The 27,532-nt window shown below is 40.8% G+C and overlaps 2 protein-coding genes across 2 annotated transcripts in view; both read right to left on the bottom strand.

Moving 5' to 3' along the window:
* The window catches only part of LOC121628328 (NACHT, LRR and PYD domains-containing protein 3-like), a 329,827-nt gene that overhangs the window by 73,248 nt on the left and 229,047 nt on the right, over positions 1–27,532 (bottom strand). The window lies entirely within an intron of this gene.
* Positions 19,139–20,816, bottom strand: LOC121651647 (stonustoxin subunit alpha-like). The gene is made up of 3 exons (XM_042004006.1): positions 20,614–20,816; positions 19,939–19,988; positions 19,139–19,807 (listed from the first exon to the last, which is right to left on the bottom strand). The coding sequence occupies exons 1-3, from the start codon at positions 20,649–20,651 to the stop codon at positions 19,245–19,247; spliced, it is 651 nt and encodes a 216-aa protein (XP_041859940.1). The 5' UTR covers positions 20,652–20,816; the 3' UTR covers positions 19,139–19,244.

The following is a 27,532-nucleotide window of genomic DNA, read 5'->3' as shown; positions in this document are numbered from 1 at the left end:
AGGAGCACCTGCAGAAAGACACACTGAACACCATGAAAACAGCAGCAGAAAGTGTGTGTGTTCTACTATTCTTACACTTCTACTTCACAGTCTGGACGGGGCTCAGCTTACATGCATGTTGTACTTGTATGATGGAGCATGTTACAAAGAAACTTGTAGAAAAAACTAAACATGTTGCTTTGCGTTGCTCGTTGCTGTTACACACTGGATGATCAGACACATGTGGAACTAACAGTTCTGGTCTTTCCTACGTTTCTCAGGCCTCCATCTATTGGTGGTTTTATTGTCTTTAGTTTAATTTATTTCAGCCAGTGATGAAAATAAAGAAGCTTTGTTAGGCGTCGTTCACACACAAACATGCAACAGAATGAAAGATGAAATCACAACAAACATCATCATCTGTTCTACAGTTTTTCTTCCTCTAACTTTATACCATAAAACAAGAATAATAAATTCTATAAAGTCCTTTGTGCTGAATTCATTTAAGGTAGATTCTCTCCTGGAGCATTAGAAGCACTGCTAGGTATGCGGCATCATGGAGTGAATAAAGAAGATTTATGGTCCTGTTAACAGTTCTTGGCAGAGGTTGGTCACCACCATGCACCTCTGGAGGGACGTCAGTGTGTCTTCAGGTGTCTCGGGTTTGCCAGCTTGAAGACAAAGTCAGTGCAGAAGGCAGAGATGATCCCTTCCTCAACATCGTCTGCTTTCACAACGTTTGGAGCTCTTTTGGTGAAGAAGGACATTTTCCAGTCTTGACCAGTCAGGAGAATAGTTGTGTGTGGAGATGGAAGGTCACGCTACAATCACACGGAACAAACACAACGAACCACATTAGAGCTCATTTTTTAATTCTTTGTAAAGTAAATAAACTATTTAGTGTGTAGTCAAATGTAATTAAATAATAAAAAGTTTATGTCTCCTTTCAACTGTTTCTGTTTTAATTACATAATTTCAGTCATACAATCAATAAGAAAAGTTAACTTGCTGACTTTGGTTCAGTTAAACACCACATGTCTGCATCAGAGTCTCCAAGAGGGATAAAAAGGTTCATGTTCTCCTTATAGACGTACGGGAGAAATATAAAGAGTCAATACCTGCAAGAGAAACAATACATTTAACATCTAAACCATGTTTTAATGCTGGAAATTCTTCTTTCTGTATTTCAAAGCTTTCAGAAAGCTGAAGACAGCAAGAGGGTGATGTAGAGAAAATGTTGCTTCACTGGTCTGGGCGACATGGTTTAATATGCACCTGTTAACTCCTGGTAACTCTTCAACCAGAGCCTCCTCTCTGGCCTCCAGGTAGAGCTGCTATGGCAGAGATTTCTCTGGAGGCAGGTGAAGCACTTTTTGCAGACGCAGTCAAATCTTTGTCACTTCTTTCCCAAAGCTGGATGTTTTCGCTCCACTTCATCACAAACCTGCAGCTGAAGAAATATCAAACTGTCTTCAGTTTTACAATAATTGTAAATTTGTCCTCAACTAATCTGTGGTTCAGTACAGCCCAAGAAGGTTTGTAGAGATGGTTTGTGTAGAAACTGGCCCAGCAGCTTACTATTTAGACTAAAATCAGTTTAGAAAATATTTTCTGTAAACCTGAAACAGCTACACGTCAAAGAAAGGCCCAGAAAAATAAATAAAAATGAAATAAATGCTAAAACACTGGCTCTGTAACTGTTGAAACTTCATTTACAACGTGAAGGACTGAAAGTGAGAAAGTTTCAGCAGGAAGAGAAAGGGAAGGAGCAGAAACAGCTGAGTTCGTCTCCACATGGGGACGAGTTTAAGTGTAGCCATAAAAAATGTCCAGTGTTTGGACATTTTGTCCTCATACAAGCAGCATTTTGGAAGCTTGTTAACACTCATTTTTGGAAGCAGGTCCCAAAGTGAATTAATGTGAAAGATCCATAGTTTTGTTTCTGCGTCTGTAGGAGCCATTTTTAAGTATCTGTATATATCTTGTTTGGCCACCAGGGGGCAGCATTGTACAGTCTTTTGTCAGCGCCTATATAAGCAGGAACCTTCCTGCAGGAGACAGCAGGGCCGGAGTGGGACTCATTTAATGCCTCAGACCGGCCGCTTCAGATCACCACCTATTATTATTAAAATCATGTCATTATAACCTTACATGTTACGTCTACAAGAGCACAATGTTCTGTAAAACCTGGTAATTCAGTATCATTTTCTACAATATTTCTAATCCAGTGTAAGAAAGGGTTGCTTCACAATGTAGATTTATTTCAACATGAGTCCTCATCTCCAACATTATTCTTTACATCCTTTCAACAACATCAGAATCTAGATTCTGTTTCAATAAGTGTTCACAGATATTCAAACCTTAAAAAGAATAAATAGAATATTAAATAAGATAAATAAAATACAAAGTGTTGAAGTTTATGAAGTTTTATTAAACATGGTTTAGAAGCTTTTAGAAAATAATTTTGTTTTCTCAAAAGAAATGATGAAATCTCCATTAAAATATGAATCAATCTGAATTAAACTACAAGGGAAGTTTATTTGTACTAAAACACATTTCACATACGAGACAATTCAAAGTGAACATAAAACATTAAAGTCATTACAAATGCTGCAAGAAAGCAGAAAAGACAGAAACAAACAGCAAAAACCACAATAAAATGATAAATTAAGTTAAAATGATTAAAAGCCAGATAAGTTAAAAGTTAGCTGCAGATTTCATGCATAGGTGCAGGAGAAAAGAAAAGTTTTAACCTGATTTAAAGTGTCTACGTTTGTGTAGTGATGTGATGTATAAATTTAGTGGCGCTGTCTCTGTATAACGCTGGGAGGTACAGAGAAGAAGTTCTCCAGAGAAAATGTGTGTTCTGAACAGCACGTTAGCTGTACGTTGTGGAGATTCCTGTTATGGAATAAAGTCATGTAGTACTTCAAAACGTGTCAAGTTACTACAGTTTGGTGAAAGTTTAATCTCCACTGGCAGTTTGTTCCACTTGTTTGCAGCATAACAGCTAAATGCTGCTTCTCCATGTTTAGTCTGGACTCTGGTCTGGACTCTGGTCTGGACTAGTGGACCAGAGTCTACGGATCTCAGAGCTCCGCTAGGTTTCTATTCTCTGAATTTATCCCAGATGGATTGTGGGCCTAGACTACAGCGTTCTTTGTCTTTCCAGGACGAGCTGTTAAAGACCAGCTTCAGCCAGACTGTGTGCTATATCTCTCATCAACCAGCAAGACAAGACTGTGTTGTGTTCAAGGGACAGACTGCATGTGGGACACTCTGCACACAACATGCAAACACACATGAACAGGAGTTAACAGGTGCATATTAAATGATATGATCCATACCAGTGACATAACCCTGCTGCTGTTTCCAGGTGTGTGAAGCTTTAAACTCCATGTGTTACACACGGGAGAAATTCAGCCATGCTCCGCTTCGTGAAAGGCTTTATTCATGCTGATCCCTGGAAGGACGAGGAACAGTATAGATCAGCGGTGGATGCTGTCAGCTGTTCTGCCTGACCGGCTACTTCCTCTAAGAAATTCCAGCTCCGGACCGGTCGCCCCCATTAGTAGAGCGCTACTGCCACCTACTGGTGGAAAGCAGCGCAGCTATCCTCTCTAAAGCAGCTCCAGATTAACTGGAACATAAACATATGTAGACGTCCGAGTACGGATCTCACCTGGAACCACAAGGAACAGTATAGACCTGCGTCCCAATTCAGGCTCTGAACACGTTTTAGATTTTATAACAGAAAACATTTTACATATAAGATGCAACTTAAACAGCTTCAACTGAACAAGGCCGAAGACAACAGATACAAACGTGGAGTTTTTATTTATTTTATTTTACATAGAAAAATGAAATAATGTGCAGTTTCTTCAAAATATCAAGAGTTCGTGTTGCTTTCTGGTTCTTCACATTTTCAGCTGAGCTGGTTTAAGATTTCAGATCCACAATAAAAAGATTAAAAAGGTTTAGATCCAGAACATTTACACTTGTGGACATGAAACCTGCCAAGAATGATTAATAGCTGAATAACAGAGTTTACATCACTGACGATCCTTTCAATATAAAATATAAGATGAAAACATTCATGTGGATGTTGATGTTTAACTGAGCCCAGACGAAGCTTTCCATGTCGGACCAGAACTGTTTGGTGGGAACACGTTGGAAAATATCTGGAAAATTGTCTCTTTGTTAGCTTTGCAGAACACACAGGCATCATCAATATTTATCTGGAATCTTTGAAGTGTTTCCTGAACAGGAAAAATCTGAAGTTAAACCTTAAAGAAACTTCTTCCAGCTTGTTGTTAATCCAGTAATTATGAAGAAGTTTAGCAGCTTTTTCCCTGTAAAGCAGCCGTGGTAGAGTCCCAGAAGAACTCTGCAGCAGCTGGAAGTGAACCGGACGCTTCATTCCTGATTTATTTGTTGCTCCAACGTTTGTCTGTGAGATCAACATCAGCCGTGAAAACGTTGTTAAATTCCGTGTTAATCTCTGGGAATGACGTGTTCTCCAACATGTGACGAGCCTGCAGGAGCTGCATTTAAGACAACAGCCGACTCTTCAGCTGTTCCAGGTAAATGACTTTTTTAAGGAATTCTGAATGTCAGAAGTCCCGTTTTTATCCAACAACTGACCTACAAACAGAATTCCTTTTCCACACCTTGTCGGATAAAACAGATTTATTCTGGTAAAGAAGTCCTTGTTGTTCCAGATATAACATCTACGGGGCTGAAGTTATGTTTAGAAACCAGTAACCAGATAAATGAGCTTGTTTGTGGAAGTCAGCCGGATTTAAAGGAATTTTACCAACAGAAAAATGAGCTTTCAACAGAAAATTAAAGCCACCAGGATGATTAAACAGAGAAGCTGGAAAAGCGTTCCAGATGCTGTCGGGTTCTTCAGAAATTCCAGAATCCGTTTCATTTTAAATGTGTTGTTTAGGGAGTTAAAGTCCAGAACCTCTAGACCTCCTTGTTCCCTACAACCTCTGATGAAGTCTTTCCTGAGATAACGGGCTTTTTCCTCCACATGGCATCATATAGTATTTATCCAGTTCTTTAATGATGTTTTGGGATGTGAAGCGACGATGAGACATTTATAGATCTGGATTTACCTTCTGCTTTAGAAATGAAGACTCTGCCACATAGAGAGAGATCTCTCATTAACCAAGAACTCAGTTTAGATCCTGTTTTTTCAATAACTGGATTAAAATTTAAGTTGTAACGTTCCTGTTTATCTTTACAAATTATAATTCCAGGATGTGTCACTTCCTCATTAACTGGTATTCCAGCGTAATGGGACCAGTTCCAGTTTTCCAGAGGAAACTAAACAGATGTGTCTACATCCATTTGAACCCTGATACATCACTAAATGAATTTATACAACTCACTGCGCTTACTATGTGATGATGATCCCTTAAAAAACTGCCGTATCATCAGCGAGCTGACAGGTTTTAAACTCCTTACCTACAGCAGGAATTCCCAGAAAAGGGGACGTTTTGATGTGGGTGCCATTATTTGTGCTACTAGCAGAGAAAGAAAAGGAGATCCAGGGCAGCCTTGTCTACGTGGAATAATGAATCTGGTTGATGAGCCAGATTTCAGTTTAACAGAACCAGAACAAACATGATATAAAGTCCCAACTGCATTATGGAAATAATTCCCACATCCAGAGAAGGAAAAGATTTTACAATAAAGTTCTGCTCCGTGGTGTGAAAGGCTTTGTAAGAAGCGATGAGCAGAATGAAGCTTCCATCAGGTAACAGGTGGTTGTAATCCATCATGTCTGATATTAAACGGATGTTGTTGCTAACGAGCCTTTTCTCCATAAAACCAGATGCTCTTCGTCTGTTTTCTGACTCCAGCCGTGTTTAAGTCTTCCAGCAACAATCAGAGCAAATAACTTCCATCATTGTTCAGTAAACTGACGGCTCTCCAGGTTTCACTCTGGAATTTATCCTGGTTTGCTTTGGGAATTAGTGGGATTATCCCTGTTTTAAGGTGGGGGGGTCACCTTTTCCAGTGGCTTCTTGGAATCCAGCCAGTAAGAAGGAGGAAGTTTATCAGTGAATCTTTATAAAACTCCCAGTCAGGCCGTCATTCCCGGGAGCTTCATTTTCTTCCAGATGTTCCACACATTCCACACGTTCTGGTAAGGAAATCTGTCCATCACAAATATCTCTAAATTCCTCATTTAGGTTTTAACATGAGTAGAAATGTTGTTTAAAAGTTTCTGAGTCAGAAGTTGTGGCTGAAGAGCAGAACTTCTGATAACAGCTGGCCACATGTTTGGAGATTCCATCCTGATCACTGGGAACGTTCCCGTTTACCATCACGTTACTTACTGGAGCATATTCAGCGTTCCACTTTTCTAAACCAAGAAAATATTTAGTATTTTACTACGAACGAAGCAGACTGAACACAACTTGGCATCTCTTCTGTTAAAGATGCACAGTATTCTGAACATACCAGAAAGTGTGGAATGTTGAAAATTATTAACCAACTATACTGCAAATAATTGGATTAATTTAAAGCTGCATGTTGACATAAGTTCTCTCAAAAGTTATACATAGACATTACACAACCTCTCCTTACTTCTGATGGGCAAGACCACTTTATTTAAGACCAGTGTTCATGGCTGCCAGTATTGAAATTCTTTCAATTATTTTCTTGATCCAGTTTATTTTGACAAGGATTTTCATCCTAAATATTTGTAGGTAAATCAACATCTGTTTTTTTCCATTAGGATCGTGCTGATGAAGACGTGTACAGTCAAACTGCCGTTGGAATCCTCTGCATTGATGAAGAACGTCTTCAGCTGAACCCAGCCAGAGTGGGGATCATTTTGGAAGGAAATGTGGTAATGGAGGACTTGGCCAACCTTCCTCAGGCCTTCTGTGTCCTTTTTGGGCTGATGTATGCACTACACCTGGACTACCCCAAATGCATGAAAAACACTTTCCTCTTTGTTCAGCAGGTAATGCTCAACTTAGGTAAGAATGAGCTGGCACCCAAAATCCAAACCCTGAAAATAAGCTGTTTTTGTAAAATTTGTTTCCAAATATTTTACTGTTCCTGATGCCAAGTGCTTAGTTTTTAATGTTTCACTGTTTGCACTTTATGTCAAAATACATTAGCACTGATACTGTGTTTAAATCTTAGATAGGGGTTTATTTACTTAGTCCCACGTGAAGCACAAATAAGAATACTTAGGATTAGTTGTGCAAGGTTAGGATTTTGCTAATTAGCATGTTTCTGCTATATTGTCAGCTGGCAGCTGAAAAAATTTGGCAAGTTTTAGAACTGTTTTTGAGCCTGACCGGTTTTAAAGCCAATTCTTTTATCTACAAACTGCCGTCCAAGGTTTAACTGTTTAAGATAAGTAGTTTTGATTAAAGTGACTGTACTGTTGTGGTTATCACAAAAAAGTTAAGTCTCATGAGCAACAGCTAGTGCCAGAACTGTGGAAAAAATATGTAAACTCATGAGCAAAATTTGTTTGTTTGCAATAATGGTCTGTGTAGCTTTTTAATCAATGCATTTTTAATGCTGTATGTTTAAATTTGGTATATTAGGAAAATGCTAGTCTGTCAGGCTGAATTGGTTGATCTCACATCTGTGTTTGAGTAGCTGATAGTTCAGGAATTGTTCACTTGATGGCTGCGGAGAGACTTCATTATTAAGAGAGGATGTTTTGAAAATTCCAGTCAGAATGGAAAGGCAGGTCATGTTCTTTGACTTTGTTAGCTGAAACTTATGCAACTACAACTGGTTGGCTGAAAGTCAAATAAAACAAAATACATAATTTTTGTCTCATTTTTGTTTATTCAAAGTTTCTGTGTAACACAGGTATAAACAAAAGTATGATCAACTTGAAATGTATTACAATTAACTGAAAAGTGTAATGAAATTTCCAAAGAAATTGACATTGTATAAGATTTTTCCTTAAATCAACTTGGATTTGAGTTAAGTAGACATAGAATATAAAGTGTAAAGAATTTTCAAAGAAAGTGACTTAACAAAAATTTTTAAGTAACATCAACTTCTGAATTTAGTGTGGTGTACTCAACATGTCTATTTTTGTGAAAAGAAAAGTTGAAGTGAAATGGACTCAAGTTTTCATATTCCATTACTTAAATTTTTTAAGGCAACCGGTTTCCTTAAATTTTCTAAGTAAACTCAACTTATCCAGGCTAAGAGTGTAAATGTAACGGTTTCAGCAAACTGGACCACAGAAGATGTCAGGATAGAGGATTGGTAATTAAACAGATTTTATTGTCAGGAACTGAATAATTCTCAGGAAATCCGGGTCTGGTCACGTCGCCCACTAGCCGGCAGAAGAAATGGAGGATGCAGGGGGTCGCTGATCCGGGAGGGTGGTAAATGGTCCACTGCGGCTGAGGTGTAGTGAGAAGGGCTGAGACCAGGTTGGTGGAAAAGGGCTGGGGGAAAAACAGTTAGTCAGACCTAAGATCCCTACTGAGATCCACTGAATCCTCTGGGGAAGACAACGAGGAGAACAAGTAGTGTTAGGGATAAATCTGTTTCCACATCCACATCCACATCCGAAATCCTGTATCCAAATCCAGAATCCAGTCATACAATCCAGTAATCCAAATCCAATAATCCAATCCAATAAGACAGTCCAAGGGTCAATGCACGGGCAGAATCCAAACAACAGACAGCAGAGTTACCAGACAGGGGGCAGGCAGAATCAGGTATTCCAGGTCAGAAAACGGGTCGGAGGTCGGAACACAGGTAGACAGGCAGGTAATAATGGCTGGAAACGTGCAGGGTAAACCGAGACGATCTGGCAGGGAACTGTTGTCAAGCACAGGTATATAAAGGGCACCGCACAGGTGGAGCGCATCAGCAATCAAAGGCGCACTGAAAAAAGGATGCCTTCAGGGACGGCATGGAGATCCGGATTACAGGCCAAGACCGTGACAGTAAAAGAGAAAGATTTTGTTTGGATTTTCCTTTTCAATAAATCCATTTTTGAAGCATATTATATGTTGTGGCATCTGTTTACGCTTCTTTTGTGTAATTGTTACGACTCTCCCCAGTATGTGTTACAACCACACCCGGTAGTGGGGTAGGTTGTAACAAAGGACGACGTGTGTTTGACATTAACACGCCACGTCTGTCATATTCTTGCAGAGTTTTGAATTGGTGCCTTTTTTAGTGAACAAATGTGGGTTTTTCATATAAAAGTTTGAGAACTATATTTTAAAAATTCAATGAGTTACAGGTGTTGTAGTAAAAAGTGTTACAACCATCCCTGGTCCCCCCTATTTTATTTATTTATTTATTTTTTTTGTATTTATTGTTTTTAGTTTTTACAAAACATCCTTAAGGAACAGACACAACATAAACTTGGGGTGTTTTCTGTCATAGTATTTATAGAAGACATGTAATTTGGGGAACACTCTGTGTGTGGGAGTGTATGTGTATGTAGGTGTGGTCGTGAGTAAGCAGGTGTGGGCGGGTGCAAAGTTTACATAGATACGCCTTCACCTGGGGTAAAATGTTTTGGGAGAGGCAGCTGGGTAGCCGTAATTTTTGTTGACCGCTTTTCGCCTCTCGCCTCCCGCTTCTAGCCTCATGCTTCACGTTTCCACTCTACGCTTTTCTTTTACGTTTTGATATCCTGGTTTAGTTTCAGTCAACCATCAGTTATATCCACGCTGTATGTAACAAGCTACGCAAAAGGAATAAAATAGTGAAAGCATCTTGGATTCAGCGTCTCTGTGGGCCAAGCGGATTAAAGCGCACAAATAGTACGAAAGTACCCAGCCTCTCTCAGCGGTTTAAGGACAAAGGAAGCCGCTACAATTGTCAACAAAAAAATGGCATCTATGAAGAGCTTCACGCAGCGCATCTAAATACCAAAGGAACGGGCCATCAGTACGAGAATGGAGCAGATAAGTGCACAACACGCAATTCATTCAGCTGAATACAGGTAAGCCTTGCCTGTGTCATGACTGTGAGGATCACGCTAAGGAAGCAATCCTGCTGGTGATGCCGCCGCGCATCTTTGATTAAGAGGAATGAATGAATGAAGCGGACATGATTGCGTCACTGGAGCGCTACTTCCTTATCTTACTGAATGGATACGATTCGCAGCGTTGATGTTGTCTGGATAAAGTTGTTGAATTGTGGAATCCGAATGCAAAGAACATGAAACTTGAATGTTATGAATTTTGAGTGATGATTTATGTGAAATAAAGGTCAATTAAAATGAGTCAAACAAGCAAAGGTTCGCATATAATGGAACATGAAAGGGGGAAAAGAGAAGTTAAACTCACTGCAAAGGCTCTGGAAAACAAAATTGAGCGACTTCAAAATGAGCGCAAAGCAACCATCAATAAAATCAAAGCATTAATACCACAAATGAAATCCCAGATGAAATTCAAGGAAAAGTTCCCACAAATTTCTCTGGAGTTTGAAAACCTAAATGCCCTCTGTGAACAGGCCCACTCAACACATAATGAGGTGTTACCACTACTTCCAGAGGAGGAAAAGCAAAGACAAAAAGAATGGTTTATCACCATTATGGAATATGCAGAGGCATTTATTGATGCAGTGAAAGACTGGCAAAAGGAGAATTTGAACAAAAATGTAGATGAGCCTGAACCTCCACCACCAACTGAAAGCTCCGACAGCGCTGACAAGCTGAAACCCTCTCAGGAACCAGAAGCAGAGATTCTAGTGGAACCAGGAGACAGTGTTTCAAATGTTGGGAGTAAGAGATCTCGTTCACATCAGTCCTCCATCACTTCAAGATCCTCTGCACAATGGAAAGCGGAAGCTGAGCTAGCTGTTTTGGAAGCAAAACAAAAACTGCTGGAAGAAAAGCATGCACTTCAGGAAGAGGAAGAAAGGTTACGTAAAAAAAGGGAGAAATTCAAGTTGGACAGTGAAATTGCAGAAAAAATGGCAACGCTAAATTTATTAAAAGCTAAAAGCAGTGTGGTCAGTGGAAGTCACAAAACAAGAGCTGATGGGATGAACTCTTACCTGGAAAAGAAACACTACTTAACATAAATGCAACAGAATTTATTCCATCTCTCGACACTAAACCAAAGATGAAATCATGTGGGGATGCACCTCCAACAGAACAGTCATCTATACCCGTATTGACACAAAATGGAAATACATTTTGTGAGGACAGCGACGGCATAGTTGATATAATGAGAAAGCAAAATGAAATAACATCACTTCTCATACAACAACAATGTCTATCCGCTCTTCCAAAAAGAGAAATCCCAGTTTTTGATGGCGACCCTCTTAAGTTTTACACCTTTATGAGAGCTTTTGAAAATGGAGTGGAATGCAATACAAATAACAACTACGATCGATTGTATTTTTTGGAACAATATACAAAGGGATATGCAAAAGAGCTGGTGAGAAGTTGCCAATATAATGACGCACAAAGAGGATACTTCAAAGCAAAGGCTATATTAAAGGAATATTATGGGAATGAGCAGAAAGTAGCATCAGCTTATATGGAGAGAGCATTATCGTGGCCACAAATTAAAGCAGAGGATGTGAGGACTCTGTCGGAATACAGCCTTTTTCTCCGCAGCTGCTGCAATGTTATGGAGGATGTGCAGTACCTACGTGATCTGGACACACCATCTAATATGCTGGACATTATAAAGAAGCTGCCATACAGGATGAGAGAAAGATGGAGGAGTCATGCCTGCGACCTTCAGGAGAAATCAGATAGGAGAGCAAGGTTTACTGACATCACAATCTTTGTGGAAAAGCAAGTGAAGATACTCACCGATCCTGTTTTCGGTAACATACAAGATACACCAACAATATACAAAGCAGGCAGCAAACCCAAAATCCAACTACGCTCTGGAATTAAAGGGACAAGTTTTGCCATGACTGTTGACTCTGTGGAAAGGAGATGTCATTCTGAGAATAAGAGCAAAGATACCTGCCAAACCAGGACAAACGTATGCCCCTGTTGTGAAGAACGACATTCACTTGAAAAGTGTGGACGGTTGGAGAGAATGGTTCACAAAGACAAGATACATTTTTTAAAGGAAAACGGATTCTGTTATAGCTGTCTGTGTAAAGGACACGTCAGTAAGGAATGCCGTAAAAGGATGTCTTGTTTCAAATGTGGCCTGAAACACCCCGCTGTTTTACACAGGGACAATGTGAGTAATTCTGATCAGACTGGGAGGAACATCACGGAGTCTGTGGATAACACTCTGGTCTCGAGTGGTCTTACGGGGGCTGGAGAGCAGAATTGCAAACTTCCCATTGTGCCAGTCCAGGTCAAAGCAAAGAAGGGAAATAAAATCATCTACACATATGCTTTCCTGGACCAAGGCAGCACTGCGGTATTCTGCACAGAGGATTTATTGCACAGACTCCATCTCACTGGAAGAAGGACCAACATTCTCCTAAGAACCATGGGTCAGGAAAGAGTGGTGAACAGCTATGTTGTCCCCGAGCTGGAGGTAGCAGCACTTCATGGCGAAAACTTTATTGACCTGCCAAGAGCCTACTCTCAGAAGTCAATGCCGGTATATCAGAGCAATATACCTACAGAAAGGGATCTGAGAATGTGGCCGCACTTAAAACACCTGACCTTACGACAGATCAACGCCGGAATTGACCTGCTCATAGGAACCAATATTCCTAAAGCCATGGAGCCACTGGAGGTGATCCATAGTGTGAATGACGGACCTTATGCCATAAGAACTGCACTGGGCTGGACAGTGAATGGACCACTAACAGGAGGAAATAGTGGCCAGGCCATTGGCTGCAAGTCAGTGACAGTAAACAGAGTCTCTGTCATAAACCTGGATGAGCTGTGGCAACAGCAGTTTAAAAATGATTTTCCTGAAACTGCCATGGACGAGCAGCCAGGTCTGTCCAGAGAGGATCAGAAGTTCCTGGAGTTGGTGAATAGGTCTGTTAAACATCTGGATGGTCACTATCAGATCGGCCTGCCTTTGAGAGAGCCAGAAGTCAGCATGCCTGATAATAGGAAAGTTGTGGAACAGAGGCTCTACCATCTGAAAAGGAGGCTTCAGAGAGACCCACTGTTTTACTCCGAGTATACCACCTTCATGAACGACTTGCTCGTAAAGGGCTATGCTGAAAGGGTCCCTGAAAAAGAGCTGAACCGTTGTGACGGCAAAGTCTGGTACCTACCACATCACGGTGTCCATCATCCAACTAAAGGAAAGCTGAGAGTGGTGTTTGACTGTGGCGTCAGCTTTAAAGGGAAATCACTGAACGAGCATCTACTTCAAGGCCCTGATCTAACTAGCTTGTTAATAGGAGTTGTGACTCGATTCAGAAAGGAGCCTGTAGTTATTATGGCAGACATCGAGTCCATGTTCTATCAGGTGCGAGTCCCTCCAGACGATGCTGACCTATTGAGGTTCCTGTGGTGGCCACAGGGCGAGCTAGGACAAGAACCGGTGGAGTTCAGGATGAAGGTTCACTTATTTGGAGCAACCTCATCCCCCGCCTGTGCCAACTTTGCTCTGAAGAAATGTGCAGAAGATTTTGGAGAACTGTTTAAGGAGGAGACAGTGAATAAAATCCTGCATTGTTTCTATGTGGATGACTGCCTTGTATCTGTTCAGACCGAGGAGGAAGCAGTCACTTTGTACAGAGAGCTTGTGGCTCTGTGCGAGAGGGGTGGATTTTGTCTTACAAAGTGGCTGAGTAACAGGCCAAAAGTTCTTGAGTGCATTCCAGAGACCAACAGAGCTAAAGGAGTCATGAAGCTGGATTTTGAGCAGCCATCCTTACCTGTTGAGAGAGTGTTGGGTGTAGAATGGTGCATTCAATCCGACATGTTCAAATTTAAGATTGTGCTTAAGAAGAGACCTCTCACCCGCAGAGGAATTCTTTCAACAGTGAGCTCTATTTACGATCCTTTGGGGATGCTGAGCCCTGTCGTTCTGGTTGCCAAATTAATCTTGAGGGACCTGTGTAGAAGAGCACTTGGCTGGGATGAGCCTATACCTGAAGCAGTCTCCAAAGAGTGGATTAACTGGATACAAGGTCTCCATCTGTTGGACAACTTCAGATTGAACAGATGCTTCAAACCTGTGGATTTTGGCGATGTAAAAACAGCTCAATTACATCACTTTTGCGATGCCAGCCAAGATGGATATGGTTCAGTAACCTACCTGCTCCTGCAAAATGAGTACCACCAGAGACACGTTGCCTTTATTATGGAAAAGTCACGTGTGCCCCCGATGAAGGCAGTTACCATACCCAGAATGGAACTTGTAGCAGCCACAATGGCCAGCCGGATGGACGTGTTGTGGAGAAAGGAACTACACATCAACCTACAAGACTCAGTATTCTGGACGGACAGTGCATCAGTATTAAAGTACATCAGGAACAAAACAACCAGGTTCAAAGTGTTTGTGGCAAACAGAGTGGCTGAGATTCTCAAATCTTCTCATCAGGATCAGTGGAGATACGTGGACACAGGCTCAAACCCGGCAGATGCTGCTTCACGCGGGGTCAAGGTGGAGAAGTTTCTTAAGGATTCAGCCTGGGTGTCGGCACCTCACTTCTTAAGTCAAGTTGAGGGTGAGTGGCCAGCGAATCATGAGGCAGATGGACGGATCTTGCTTAATGACCCTGAAGTAAAGAACACCATTGCAGTGAACGCTGTAAGGACAGAGGAGGATCCTACTGTTTACCTTGTCCATTACTTTTCCTCCTGGACTCGTCTGAGAAAGTCTGTGGCATGGATGCTGAGGTACAAAAGATGGCTGTTGTCCCGCTGTAAGAAAAGAAAGGAATTGCTGGCCAGCTCTCACCTCACTGTGGAAGATCTTAATGAGGCTGAGCTTGCAATAATACAGTTCTCCCAGAAGAGATGTTTCTCAGAGGAGATAAAGAGTCTTGAAAAAAGGGAGTCTGTAAAGAAAAGCAGTCGCCTTTGTGCATTATGTCCAATTCTAGAAGATGGCATCCTGCGAGTAGGAGGCAGACTCAGCAGATCATCTTTGCCCGCAGAGTCAAAACATCCTGTCATTCTGGCTAGAGAGCTCCACATATCAACCCTCTTGCTTCGCCACATACATCAGGAAGTGGGTCAAGGTGGCAGGAATCACATGCTTTCCAAGCTCTGCGAAAAGTATTGGATGATTGGAGCGAGTACTGCCATTAAATGCATTTTGTCGAGATGCACCATCTGCAGAAGACACAATGTTCCCCCTGTTTGCCAGCAGATGGCAGATTTGCCAAAAGACAGGATACAACCAGACCAGCCACCTTTCACATGCGTGGGAGTGGATTACTTCGGACCGTTTGAGGTGAAAAGCAGGAGAAGTATCGTAAAAAAGTACGGTGTACTGTTCACCTGCCTCGCCTCAAGGGCGGTTCATATCGAAGTGGCATCATCGTTGGACACTGATTCCTTTATCAATTCTCTAAGGCGCTTTGTAGCTAGAAGGGGACAGGTGCAGGAACTGCGCTCTGATAATGGCAAAGAACAAACTTCGTTGGAGCTGAACGGGAACTGAAAGTGGCAATTGAGCAATGGAATCAGACACAGATTAATAATTTGCTGCTGCAGAAGGGCATCAAGTGGACCTTTAACCCTCCAGCAGGATCCCACCATGGAGGAGTGTGGGAAAGGCTTATTCAATCCGTGAGGAAAGTGCTCAATTCTACTTTCAAGGTACAGCGTTTGGATGAAGAAGGCCTTCAAACTGCGCTGTGTGAGGTTGAGGCCATTGTTAACAGCAGGCCCATCACTAAGGCATCCATGGATCCAAATGACCTGGAGGCTTTAACACCTAATCACCTGCTGCTGCAAAAGAACTTACCTTCATTACCACCAGGAGTCTTCCAGCCGGCTGATGTTTATGCTACGAGGAGATGGAGACAAGTTCAATATATGTCAGACCTATTTTGGAAACGATGGACCAAGGAATACTTGCTTCTGATGCAGGAGCGTCAACGCTGGACTGGAGTTAAGAGGAATCTCATGCCTGGAGACATTGTGATCCTTGTGGACAGCACAGCTCCTCGAAACTCTTGGATCATGGGACAAGTGTTAAAGACTTTTCCTGATAAAAGGGGATTTGTCCGCCAGGTCCGGATTAAAACCAAGACTAGTTGCCTGGACCGGCCCATTACCAAGGTCTGCCTATTGATGGAGGCAGACATTGCATAAGGAGTCAGCCGGTGCTCCAGAGACTTTGTGTGTGCGTTTGTTGTTTTGTGGACCTGTGTGACCAGCTATGGACTTAATTGACTTTTAAATCTATGGGTCACCATGGTGGTGACCAGAAAAAAGAAGATGGGTATATTGTATTTTCATGGACTTTGATGTTTTCATGCTATTTGCTTATGTTTGTGGGTTGATTAAGTGATAACTATGTCTTCTATTTTCATGTTTAATTAATTATTGTAGAAGCCAATAATTAGGGGCTGGTGTATAGAAGACATGTAGTTTGGGGAACACTCTGAGTGTGTGTGTGTGTGGGCGTGGTCGTGAGTAAGCAGGTGTGGGCGGGTGCAAAGTTTACATAGGTACACCTTCACCTGGGGTAAAATGTTTGGGAGAGGCAGCTGGGTAGCCGTAATTATTTGTTGACCGCTTCTCGCTTCACGCTTCACGCTTCCACTCTACGCTTTTGTTTTACGTTTTAATATCCTTTGTACCATCCCGGTTTATTTTCAGTCAACCATCAGTTATATCCACGTTGTATGTATAGAGCTACGCAAAAAAAATAAAACAGTGAAAGCATCTTGGATTCAGCGTCTCTGTGGGCCAAGCGGATCAAAGCGCGTCACAAATAGTACGAAAGTACCCAGCCACTCTCAGCGGCTAAAGGAGAAAGGAAGCCGCCACATAGTCTTTGGACACACCAAGCTCGTCCTTCAGGGCTTCCAACTTTCATTTGTCAATATTGTGATTCAGAATAAGAACAAAGTCAAACAAAACATGAACACACTGGCCCTGTTTTTTTTCTTTGTTTTTATATGTAAAAAGTATATAAACTAGATATCACACACGTAACTGTTTTACACAAGTGCAGATTGTTCATTAAGCAGCCACACTGTTATTAAAGTTTGTTCAAGTAGGCTTATTTACACACACATTCACACACTCCTGAGTTAAACATTGAATGTTTGAGCTGTAGTCAGTAAAAGAGAAAGATTTTGTTTGGATTTTCCTTTTCAATAAATCCATTTTTGAAGCATATTATATGTTGTGGCATCTGTTTACGCTTCTTTTGTGTAATTGTTACGACTCTCCCCAGTATGTGTTACAACCACACCCGGTAGTGGGGTAGGTTGTAAGAAAGGACGACGTGTGTTTGACATTAACACGCCACGTCTGTCATATTCTTGCAGAGTTTTGAATTGGTGCCTTTTTTAGTGAACAAATGTGGGTTTTTCATATAAAAGTTTGAGAACTATATTTAAAAAATTCAATGAGTTACAGGTGTTGTAGTAAAAAGTGTTACAACCATCCCTGGTCCCCCCTATTTTAAACATGGAAGTTTTGTTTCACCATGAATGAACATGTTTTAGTGGTTGAGGTTCTTATTAATATCATCTCCCTTTTTCCTGAACAGTTGAGTTATTAACTCACTGCAGATCAGATCAGCCTGTCAACAGGCAGCAAACCCTGATGATGTGATTAGAAATATAGTCGCCCTGACTGGAGCCACTTTCATTCATCTCCTGTTCATTGGAAATTAGCCGCTGATGTAACTCACACAATAACATTCATCCTGAAATTATGCTGCTGGTAGTTTTATTTTCTTCTTCATGTCTCGGGGGGAAAAGTACAGAATCTCTCTCACCTAGTGGTTCACTGGAGCATCATCATCATCATCATCGTTAAGTTGTGCTGGGCTAGGTTAGGGTTTTGTTAGTGACAGACGTCACATTAGTTTATGGAACTGCTGCTCTTTTTTTTGGTTTGGTTTTCACACCGAGTTCTGTATTTTCATTTGGTTTCACTCAGTGGGTTTTATATAGGGTTTTGTTAATTCCTTTGTGTATTTATTTCAGCAGTTTCACTAACCCAACACATGTTTTTCCTTTGTTCCAGGTTTTATTCTATGTTCCGTGTTTTGTGTAAATAAAATGTGCTGTATTCATCTTTTACATCTTTGTCCCGACGTAACTTTGTTGCACCCAGTCACACCCCGGATTTGGGTTGTAACAATCATAAAGAAATAGATTCAGGAAAAGTCAAAACAGAAAGAAAATTTTATTTAAGATCAGCTTTTTTAAAGGAAATTTATTTATTTGCCACTAAACATCTCAAACATTCACAAAGAGGAAAAACATGATAAAAACTTAAATATGTAAATATACTAAAAACATGGTTCAACACAAACAACAAAACAAACAACAAGCTGCAGGTTCATTAAAAAATCTGACAGCTGCAGGAACCAAAGACCTTCTGAAGCGTTCGGTAGAACATGGAGGTACAACAAGACGTTTCTTCTCATGAAAACAAGCTCAGAATAAAAGTTAAATGTTTATTAAACAAAACAAAGAATTAAACATGATGGAAAACATGAAAAAAATCTAAATATTCCAATGAGTTACTGGAATAAAATAAAATAAAAACAAAGAATAAAATAATGAAATGAAATTTGAGATAAAATATTAAAACCACATGAATTGAAATAAAAGAGAAATTACATCATATTAATTTTTCATTAAACATCAAATATTTTCACAAAAAGTCTAAAATAATCTGAATGAAAATAAAGATAAAATTTAAATGTGAAAGTTTGAATGAAAATTCTTTAAATTCTACATTTCAAGTAGAAAGTCAAACATTTGTGGTGAAAAATGAAGCAAAACATGAAATTTGTGATGTGAAAATGAATCTTTAATTCAACATGTGAAAATGTGAGAAAGTCCAAATAAAGACAGAATGAAGCAAACAAACTAAGAGTGAAACACTGGGAGGATTTTCATTTCCAGCATCATGAAGTGGAACTAACTGCAGCTGACATGAAGTCAACACAACATCCTGATATTCAGTGTGAAGCTTTGACTGGAAACAACATGTGGATCCTGGAAGAAGCACAGCTTCCATCTTTAAAGGACTGGAAGAGGAAGAAGTTTCCAAGGAATCATTTAGAAGAGTTTCACACACAAACTGATTGAATCCATGAATCTGAAAAGATGTTTCTGAGTGAAAGAGACAGACATGTACAGACTGAACTATCTGTTCACCAGTCAGAGTTTCTCTGCTACCATCACACTCTTCACACTCAACACACACACACCCAGGAACCAAACCTGGAACCAGGCTTGGGCCAGACCCCAAATCCAGCATAGAGAGGATGAGTGAATGTGGTGATGAAGGTGTGGAGGTGGATCAGTGAGTCAGAGGAGACTCTGTAGAAGGACAGAGAGCCAGCAGGACAGTCCACATACACTGCTACTCTGTTAGAGACAGAGGAGGAGGAGGAGGAGGAGGAGGAGGAGGAGATGGGTGTTTCTCTGTTATTGTGCCAGACAGAGTAACCTTTAACATCAGAGCATCTCAGACTCCAGGACTGATCATTCCATCCAAACAAACAGTCTCTGCTGTCTCCTCTCCTTCTGATTTCTCTGTAACTCACTGATATAAAAACGTCTCCTCTCCACTCGACCTCCCAGTAGCAGCGACCAGTCAGAACATTTTCACACAGCAGCTGAGGGCACCAGATAAATCTGTCTGGATGACCAGGATATGACTGAAGCTCCTTCACATATGTCACCTTCCTGTTATTGTCAGACAGTTTGAGTTTTCTGCTCACTGTGTCCATGTGGATGGTGAGTGGACAGGAATCTGATGGAGAGAACAAACACAATCCAGCTGCAGTTATTGATCTATTGACACTTTGATGCTGACTGATGAATGAGTGATGGGACAGTGTGAAGATGGTTGGATGTGATGAATCCAATGAAAAACACACTTACACTTCCTCACACCTCCTGGTCTCAACCATGGTTCTCCAGCAGGCTCCACCCTGAAAGGAGGAGGGGTCAGAGCATGCTAACATGGACATTACATGGCTCTCATACACACTTTGTTCTACACTGAGAAAGGAACAGTCCAACATCTGGACACGTCCACCTGATTGGAGCATCTCCAGACTAGAAGGAGCAGAATCAGGAAGCTGATTGGTCCACACCCACACCAAGAAAACTGCTTTGTGGAAGTCCCAGTTTCTTCTTTCAACCATCTTCTCCTTTTCATCTCTTCACAGATGAAGAACTCTGCAGAAACTCCTGATCTAACCAAGAGCTGCATCTTCTCTCTGCCCTGAAGTCTTATTGATCAGCTTCTGACAATAATCTCCTCTGCAGAGCAGATTGGCTCAGATTCTTTGTTGTGACGCAGCTGGGAAATGTTAAAGTGCTTCTTTTCCTGCACATGAAGCTAAATGACTGTCAGAGACTCTGTTTGAGGCCATGATGTGTGTGTTTGGAGCTGTGACGGCTTGTTTCCTACTGACCACTAACAGCTGCTTCATCATCACACTGAGGATTTGTTCCCTCACATTATTCCTGCAGATCCTGCTGCTGTGTGGACACAAACACATTTCTTTCTAAAGCAGGAACAAATCAGAGGGATCAGCAGCATCAACTCACCACACTTCTTCCACATCTGATCCAGTCTGCTGATTCATTTCCAGTTTGAAGCCACAACACCAGCTTCTACTGACTCCTACATCTACACTGTTATTGAAGCTGATTGATCATCTGATGGATGATTGAATTAGTAATTACTGAATCAGCAGCATGGGACCATCAAAGCTCTAAAGTCCTGAGTGAAGAGGAGAGGTTAGACTGCCTCTGGTGGTCAGACATGGAGCTGCAGCTGCTGAAATACAGGATGTGACAGGATTCAGGAAAGTCTGTCTCATCTTTCCTCAACATCAGCTGTGAACATACTGAGTCCTTTCACGTTAACCAGGAAACCTGATGTAACATCATCATCTTCATCACAACACACACACACACTGCCATCTACATCACCTCCTCCAGCACCCGATCCAGCCGTTATCACATGACTGAAGCAGCATCATCAGTGGTTATCAGTCCATTCCTACGGGACAGTAGGGCTCTACTCCGCCTCCTAGTGGCTCCAGTAGGTCCTTATCATCTATTTACACCACTGATCAGCAGCACTGATACAGGAAGACTCCTGATCCAGTCCCACAGGAATCCAGTCCACCGGCAGGTCTGAAATCTTTAGCATGACGCTGCATTTTCTGGTAAAACAACCTACATTTAAGTCATGTGACTGCTGAGTGAATATTGAGTGTAAAGTGACAAAGTCTGGACAGAAATCCAGTGACTCTCTCAGTCATTTTCATTCATGTCCTCATTATGAGTCCAGATCATCAAACACTAAGCCAGACTTCAGGAGCATGAAGAAGTAAAGAACTTGTGTTTTCCTGTCTAACTCCTCTTTTCAGATCAGATCAGGGGGAGGGGCTCCACTGACTGTCTCCATCATTGTGATCAGCTGTGTGCAGCTAATTGAAGGAAAGTGATAAAAACTGCAACGACACTCATGTGTGACGTTGCACGGAGCAGCGGCACCAACAGAAGACGACATGAATGAAAGAATCTAGAGGGAAGGAGTCTTCAGGGACCAGAATACTTCCTGCTCTATGTGTCTCATCTAAACTCATGTTGTGGGTCTGTTGCTGTGGTTCAGCATCAGGAGCCTCCAGTAAGTGGGAGAATCACTGAGCATCATCATTCATGGGAAGCTTTTCATCCATCATGTGTTTAAATGTGTCTATACAGAGGTAGGAATACAGGTCTGATCAACACGTGCACATTTCCACATGGACTGATTTCTAAAGAGAACTTTACAAGAACATGACTGTTCACACGCTTTTATAAATATCTGTGCTAAGCTAAGCTAAGCTAACATTTCCTGGAGCATCTCTGTGTCTGATCCAGGGTCAGAGGACAGAAAAGATGTTTCTATGACAGAATGTCCCTTTAACCTGCAGAGATGTTTCCAGACTGAAGAAACTCTGAGCAACAGACAGTTATCACTGTTGTTCCTGCAGATGTTCTCCTTGGAGACTCTCCTACTCACATATCTGCTGTGAGCAAAGGAAAAAGGCTCCTACATGTGTGATGGTTCATATAACACTCATATCCAGCATGAAGCAGGACTGAGTGAAGGACAGAGAAAATGTCTGCAGATCTTCCTCCTCTATCAGACATTGTGTGGCTGCAGCAGCCTCTCCATACCTGAGTCTGTGTGGATGCTTCAGTGCAGCCATCAGCAGCTTCACTCCTGAGTCTCCTGGATGGTTGTATCTCAGGTCCAGCTCTCTCAGATGGGAGGGGTTGGAGGTCAGAGCTGAGGCCAGAGAAGCACAGCCTTCCTCTGTGATCAGACATCCTGACAGGCTGCAGAAAACAACACGTATGACAGAAACTCTGAGAGAACTGCTGTGAAACTAAAGCTGAACGTCATCAGATGTTCAGAGAAACTGGACCTGTCTCACATTATTGTCTTTGTGTCTTCATTGTTTTTATGCTTTATTCAAACCTGACAAACAATAAACAGACAGTGAAAGTAAATCCAGTCCAGTTTGTACAAGATGCACATGAAGAAAGAAACGGAACGAAGAGGAAAAATAAAGTAGAAAATAAAATAAAGTCTAGAAAGTAAACAAATAGAAATGAAAGAAAAACTGGCGTGACAGACTTCATAATATTCTATATATAATAATAGTATTTGTGAGAGTTTATTGGCTGAAAAGCTGTGAATGAATATTAATTATTGATCTGCATTTCTGATTAGAAATCAGTTTTAGAGACTTAAAGTAAAAATCAGCTTCAATCAGAAACAGCTTAAATGCTGCTGTTGGATTGTGAAATGTACTTTTATGGATGTGGAATTTTCCTCCTAAAATATAAAGATGGACAAAAGTGCATCATTTTTTTCTTTGGTTCAAACTAAGTAACGATGTTCATACTGTGCTTGGTTGAAACATAATATTTTAAGAAGAAAAATATTATTCTTGTTTTCTCTAACATGGTGTGATCCCGCCTGCCTTCCCCACCTCGGGCTCTGAGCTCTCTGCACAGAACGATGCTGCCTTCTAGACAAAAAGAATTTACTGTAGCCTGGATAAATAATGAAAATACACAAACTGAGTTCAATTCATGTACACTCAGTTGAAGAACTAGCAAAACATTTCCAGCCTGCAAAAAATAAAAATCCAATCTGCCATCATTGTATCATCATTAAATAATATAATCTAATGAGCTTTGATAGCTTTAGCAATAATTGTTTCATTAAATTAATTCACAAATGTATTAATTGTTTCGCACCTGAGCCACTAAGTACATTTATTGAGAGACAAAACAGCAACAGAGTCACCAGAAGTACCACAAAACACAACTGTAAAATCCCGTACTGCAGGACTAGCTTTGGACAGACAGCGTTCTCTGTTAAGAGCTCTAAGCTCTGGAACTCACTACCATCTGACATTAAGACCAAAGCTGACGCTAAAAGATTTACTTCCAGGCTTAAGAACTGGCTAAAGACAAACCAGGACTGTACTAATTTTTAAATACTGTAATTTCCTGTGTGGGTGTTAAATGGGTGGGATTGTTGTATGCGCTGATAACTGAAGACATTGTTTTATTTATTTATAGTGTTTTATTGAGGGGTGAGACATGTGAACGTCCCATGTTGTATTTGTGATGTTTTATTGTTTTGTATTGTAGTGTGTATAGTCACTGTTGTCTGTGTTTTGTGTAAAAGCCTAACTAGGGACGGGCATTGAGAATTAACCTTGGCTAAAATGCTGTCATGTATGACATGACTCATGAAACATACTTGTCCCTACCAAATAAAAACATGTTGATTTGATAAAAAGAAAATACAGTAAATTTTGGTTTACAAACACGACATCAGGGGTCTCCAACCTGCGACTCTGGAGCTGCAAGTGTCTCTCTGGACCTTCCACAATGTCTCTAAACACGTGGCTAAAATATTCTTGTCATTAGGTTGGAAATTATGGACTTTTTTGTTTTTACTTTACATTATTTTCCACAAATATCTACATCCCTTAGAAGAAAGTCTGTCTATTCTCTTTTTATACAAGTTTTATATTTTCTTTATTTTAAAACCGATAAATGGAAATAAAAACGAGACTGAAGATGGGTTTAGCTTTAACTGTCATGTGCACTGTTGCATGTTCTACTAGTTTAGCAGCAACCTGTGCACACATGGACTATGAAGAAAAAAGTTGTGGTGTAAGAGACCTAAATCAGAGACTCACAAACATCTGATATTCATACAAACAGCTTCCACAAGTGTGTTACTCATGAATAAAAACTCTTTTAAACTTTTAGTTTGATGAATCCTGACCTGAGAGTTTCCAGTTTGCAGTCTGGACTCTTCAGTCCACCACACAGCTTCTTCAGTCCTGAGTCCTGCAGGTCGTTGTTACTCAGGTCCAGTTCTGTCAGACTGGAGGACTGGGAGCTGAGGACTGAGGACAGAGGTCCACAGCTTGTCTCTGAGAGACCACACCCACTCAGCCTGGAGAGAAAGTTACAGAGAAAATGTAAGACGTGAAAAGACTGAATCAGCACTCATGTTGAACGTAGACTCAAAGAACACCTGTAGAGAAAATCAGGTGTAACTCCACAGTGTTTTACCTGTTTCATAGTGTTCTTACTGTTTGTTGACTGTTTCATTTTACACGTGTTTAACTGGTAAAAGAGGTGTTGGTAAAATAATCTCAGTTCAGAAGGACCAACCTGTGACCTCAGAGATGAGTATTAGACACTGATTTATATATGTGCAGCCTCCACAGATGGTCCAGTCAGAACAGATGAGGTATACAGCACCAGTCCAACACACTTCTCCTTATGCCACGCTTTATTGTTGCTGAGTCATATTCAACGTATAAACACATGTATATCTGTAAGTCTGTGGTTTCTATCAAGAGAAATAAAATACACAGAATGGTCCTACGGAAGCTGAGAGCGGTCACGCTCATGTTTTTTTTAACACTGTCTGCCAAAAACAACACTGGCCGGAGAAAACCCACGCAGAGATGGAGAACATGCATCAGACGTTTTCTGTAATCTTTACTCCTGTACCCAGACAACCAAAACACGTCCCATTCTCCTTCAAAAAAGACATCTTCTCTTCTTGTGTCCTTTTATCCAGAAGAAGGCAAATATCCAAAGAATGACCAGCTCCACAAAACAAACTAACGAGTTCTTCTCTCCTTTATTTACAGGTTCCTCTCTCTTCTGAACAGATGTTACAGTTGTGGCAAAACTACTGCTTCTAGTTTTTGAGCCAATTTGAGACTCGACCATTTTCAGTTATTTTCTCCTCATTCCAGGTTCATCTTGGATTTCTCCAAAAAAGACGGTTGCTTGCTATCTTGTTTTCCCACAAACTCCACAATATACTGAAACGTGTCTCTACGGTAAAACTTCTCCTGAATTTCACAAACCTTCTCCACTGATCCCACAACTTATAAGGAAGCTTTCTTATAATGGTTTACATGTTTGATGGAACGTTCCATGTTATGTTGAAAAGCTCTTATGAATGTTTGGTATTGCAGGGATCACCATCAAAAACCTGTAGATCTCGTTTAGGTAAAAGAAAAAGCGACTGTTGTTCAACCAATAAAGATGTTATTTCATTCTGCTTTTCCAGAACTGTGAGGAAACGTTGATCTGTGTTGCTCTCTAATGCAGATACAGATGAGTCAGGAGAACTATGTGTAGCTGTTTGATGTAAAGCAGCATTTGATGTTATAGGTCGACCGGCCCCAGTCACAGCAGCGGGAAGCCCAACATTATTATTTATCTTTTGGTTCACAGCAGCATAACTTAGAGAAAGGACATCATCTACAGCCTCTGCAGCCAATGGCTGCGTGTTAAACTCAGGTACAAACGTTGCAGCATTAGCATTCAACTGTGTTTTCTTTCCTCTTTTCAGTTAGCTGTTCATCCCGTCTGCAGAAACATGACACACAAGAACCTTCCGACGCCTTTAACACACTCACTTTAGCCATAGAAGCAGCCAGTTCCATGTCTAAATCTAGCTCCTCCTTCTTTCTCTGCAGCACCTCCTGCTGCTCCTCTAAAACACGCTTTTCTTTCAGCAGTCTCTGATGAGCCAAAAGAGCGGCTGTCAGTCTTTAATCCAGCTGATGATGTTGTGGAGGAAGCGGACTTGCTTACCACTGTACTACGTCTCTTTGTTCTACTAGACACATTAGAAACGCTGTCATCTGGTCTAATGTCATCTATTACATTTTCAATATTACTCAGCATCATTCCTCTTTATCATTGGAAACATTGGATCCTTGACATGATGAACCAACAGCACCCACTGCAACAGGTTCTTTGTCCCCTCCAACAACCATTTCTTTGTTTCAGCCACAAAAGCTATTTTATGTTATTTACCACTATCAAACCACGTATTTTACTTTTCTTGTTCTTCAAGAGGAAACAGAGGAACTTCCATAGCATGAAGATGATCTGCCTCATTATACAGACTTGATATATTAACAAGACATGACTGTATTTTTCCAACATTACCAGCACTTTGCATAAGATCTGTAATTTCTCTTATTGCATCTTTGATCCTTTTTACCTTTGCTTGATGTTTTTCTTGGAGCCTTTAACTTTATTTTCAAAAGCTTTAGCTGTAAGTTTCGTTTGTCTCTTCCCAAGTGTTTAATTTAACTCCATTTTTCATTCACAAAATATCCAGTAACCACAAAAATATTTGCTAATTTCCAACTATACACAGCCTTTATTTATTTACCTATTTATTTATAACTTATGTTTCCACATATACAGTGCATTATTTAAATTTAATTCCCCTCTACCTGTTCTCCGGGACTATACTAAACTCAACCCTAGTCTTCTGTGTGTACTAGCGGTGGGTATTTATGTACCCAAATACCGATAGCCTGGAACCAGACTGACCGTCTTAGAACCAGAACTACGGCAGCATTCCCAAACGCAACGCTTCAGCCGCTTGACACACGAACAAAAACACTCACAAAATCCCAAAATAAACAAACCAGTACAATCACCTTATGTTAAAGTACCGCTCAGCCTAACAGGGAAAAATCATCCTTTATTAAAAAACAACCATAAATGTTCTCAAACACACTGTGTGTGTGTCGTGTTATAACAACGGCTACGACAGCAAACAAACAGCAGCAAATTGTGAATAAATGGGCTTTACGAGACTTCAATGCACGTTCACGTCTACCGCTCACAACTTTAAAAACAAACTCAAACATCCAGGGTTGTACCGATAATACCATTAAATCTGCTTCAACAAGAGGGCCAATATCTTCTGTTAACAAGATGCTTTTTGTTAACTAAATAAAAAAATTACTTTCTATTGATAAAATATTGCAGCGCAGCAACTTAAATTTGAACCCAATCACCGCGGCAGGATAAGACACGAGGATTTGTATCAAAGACGTGTCACGCTGAACCAGTGCACTTGTCACCATGTTTTATTTTTCTTTATCCA

The sequence above is a fragment of the Melanotaenia boesemani genome, chromosome 2 (assembly GCF_017639745.1).
Source record: "Melanotaenia boesemani isolate fMelBoe1 chromosome 2, fMelBoe1.pri, whole genome shotgun sequence".
In the NCBI taxonomy this organism is placed as follows: domain Eukaryota; kingdom Metazoa; phylum Chordata; class Actinopteri; order Atheriniformes; family Melanotaeniidae; genus Melanotaenia; species Melanotaenia boesemani.
This window is presented reverse-complemented; position numbering and strand designations above follow the sequence as displayed.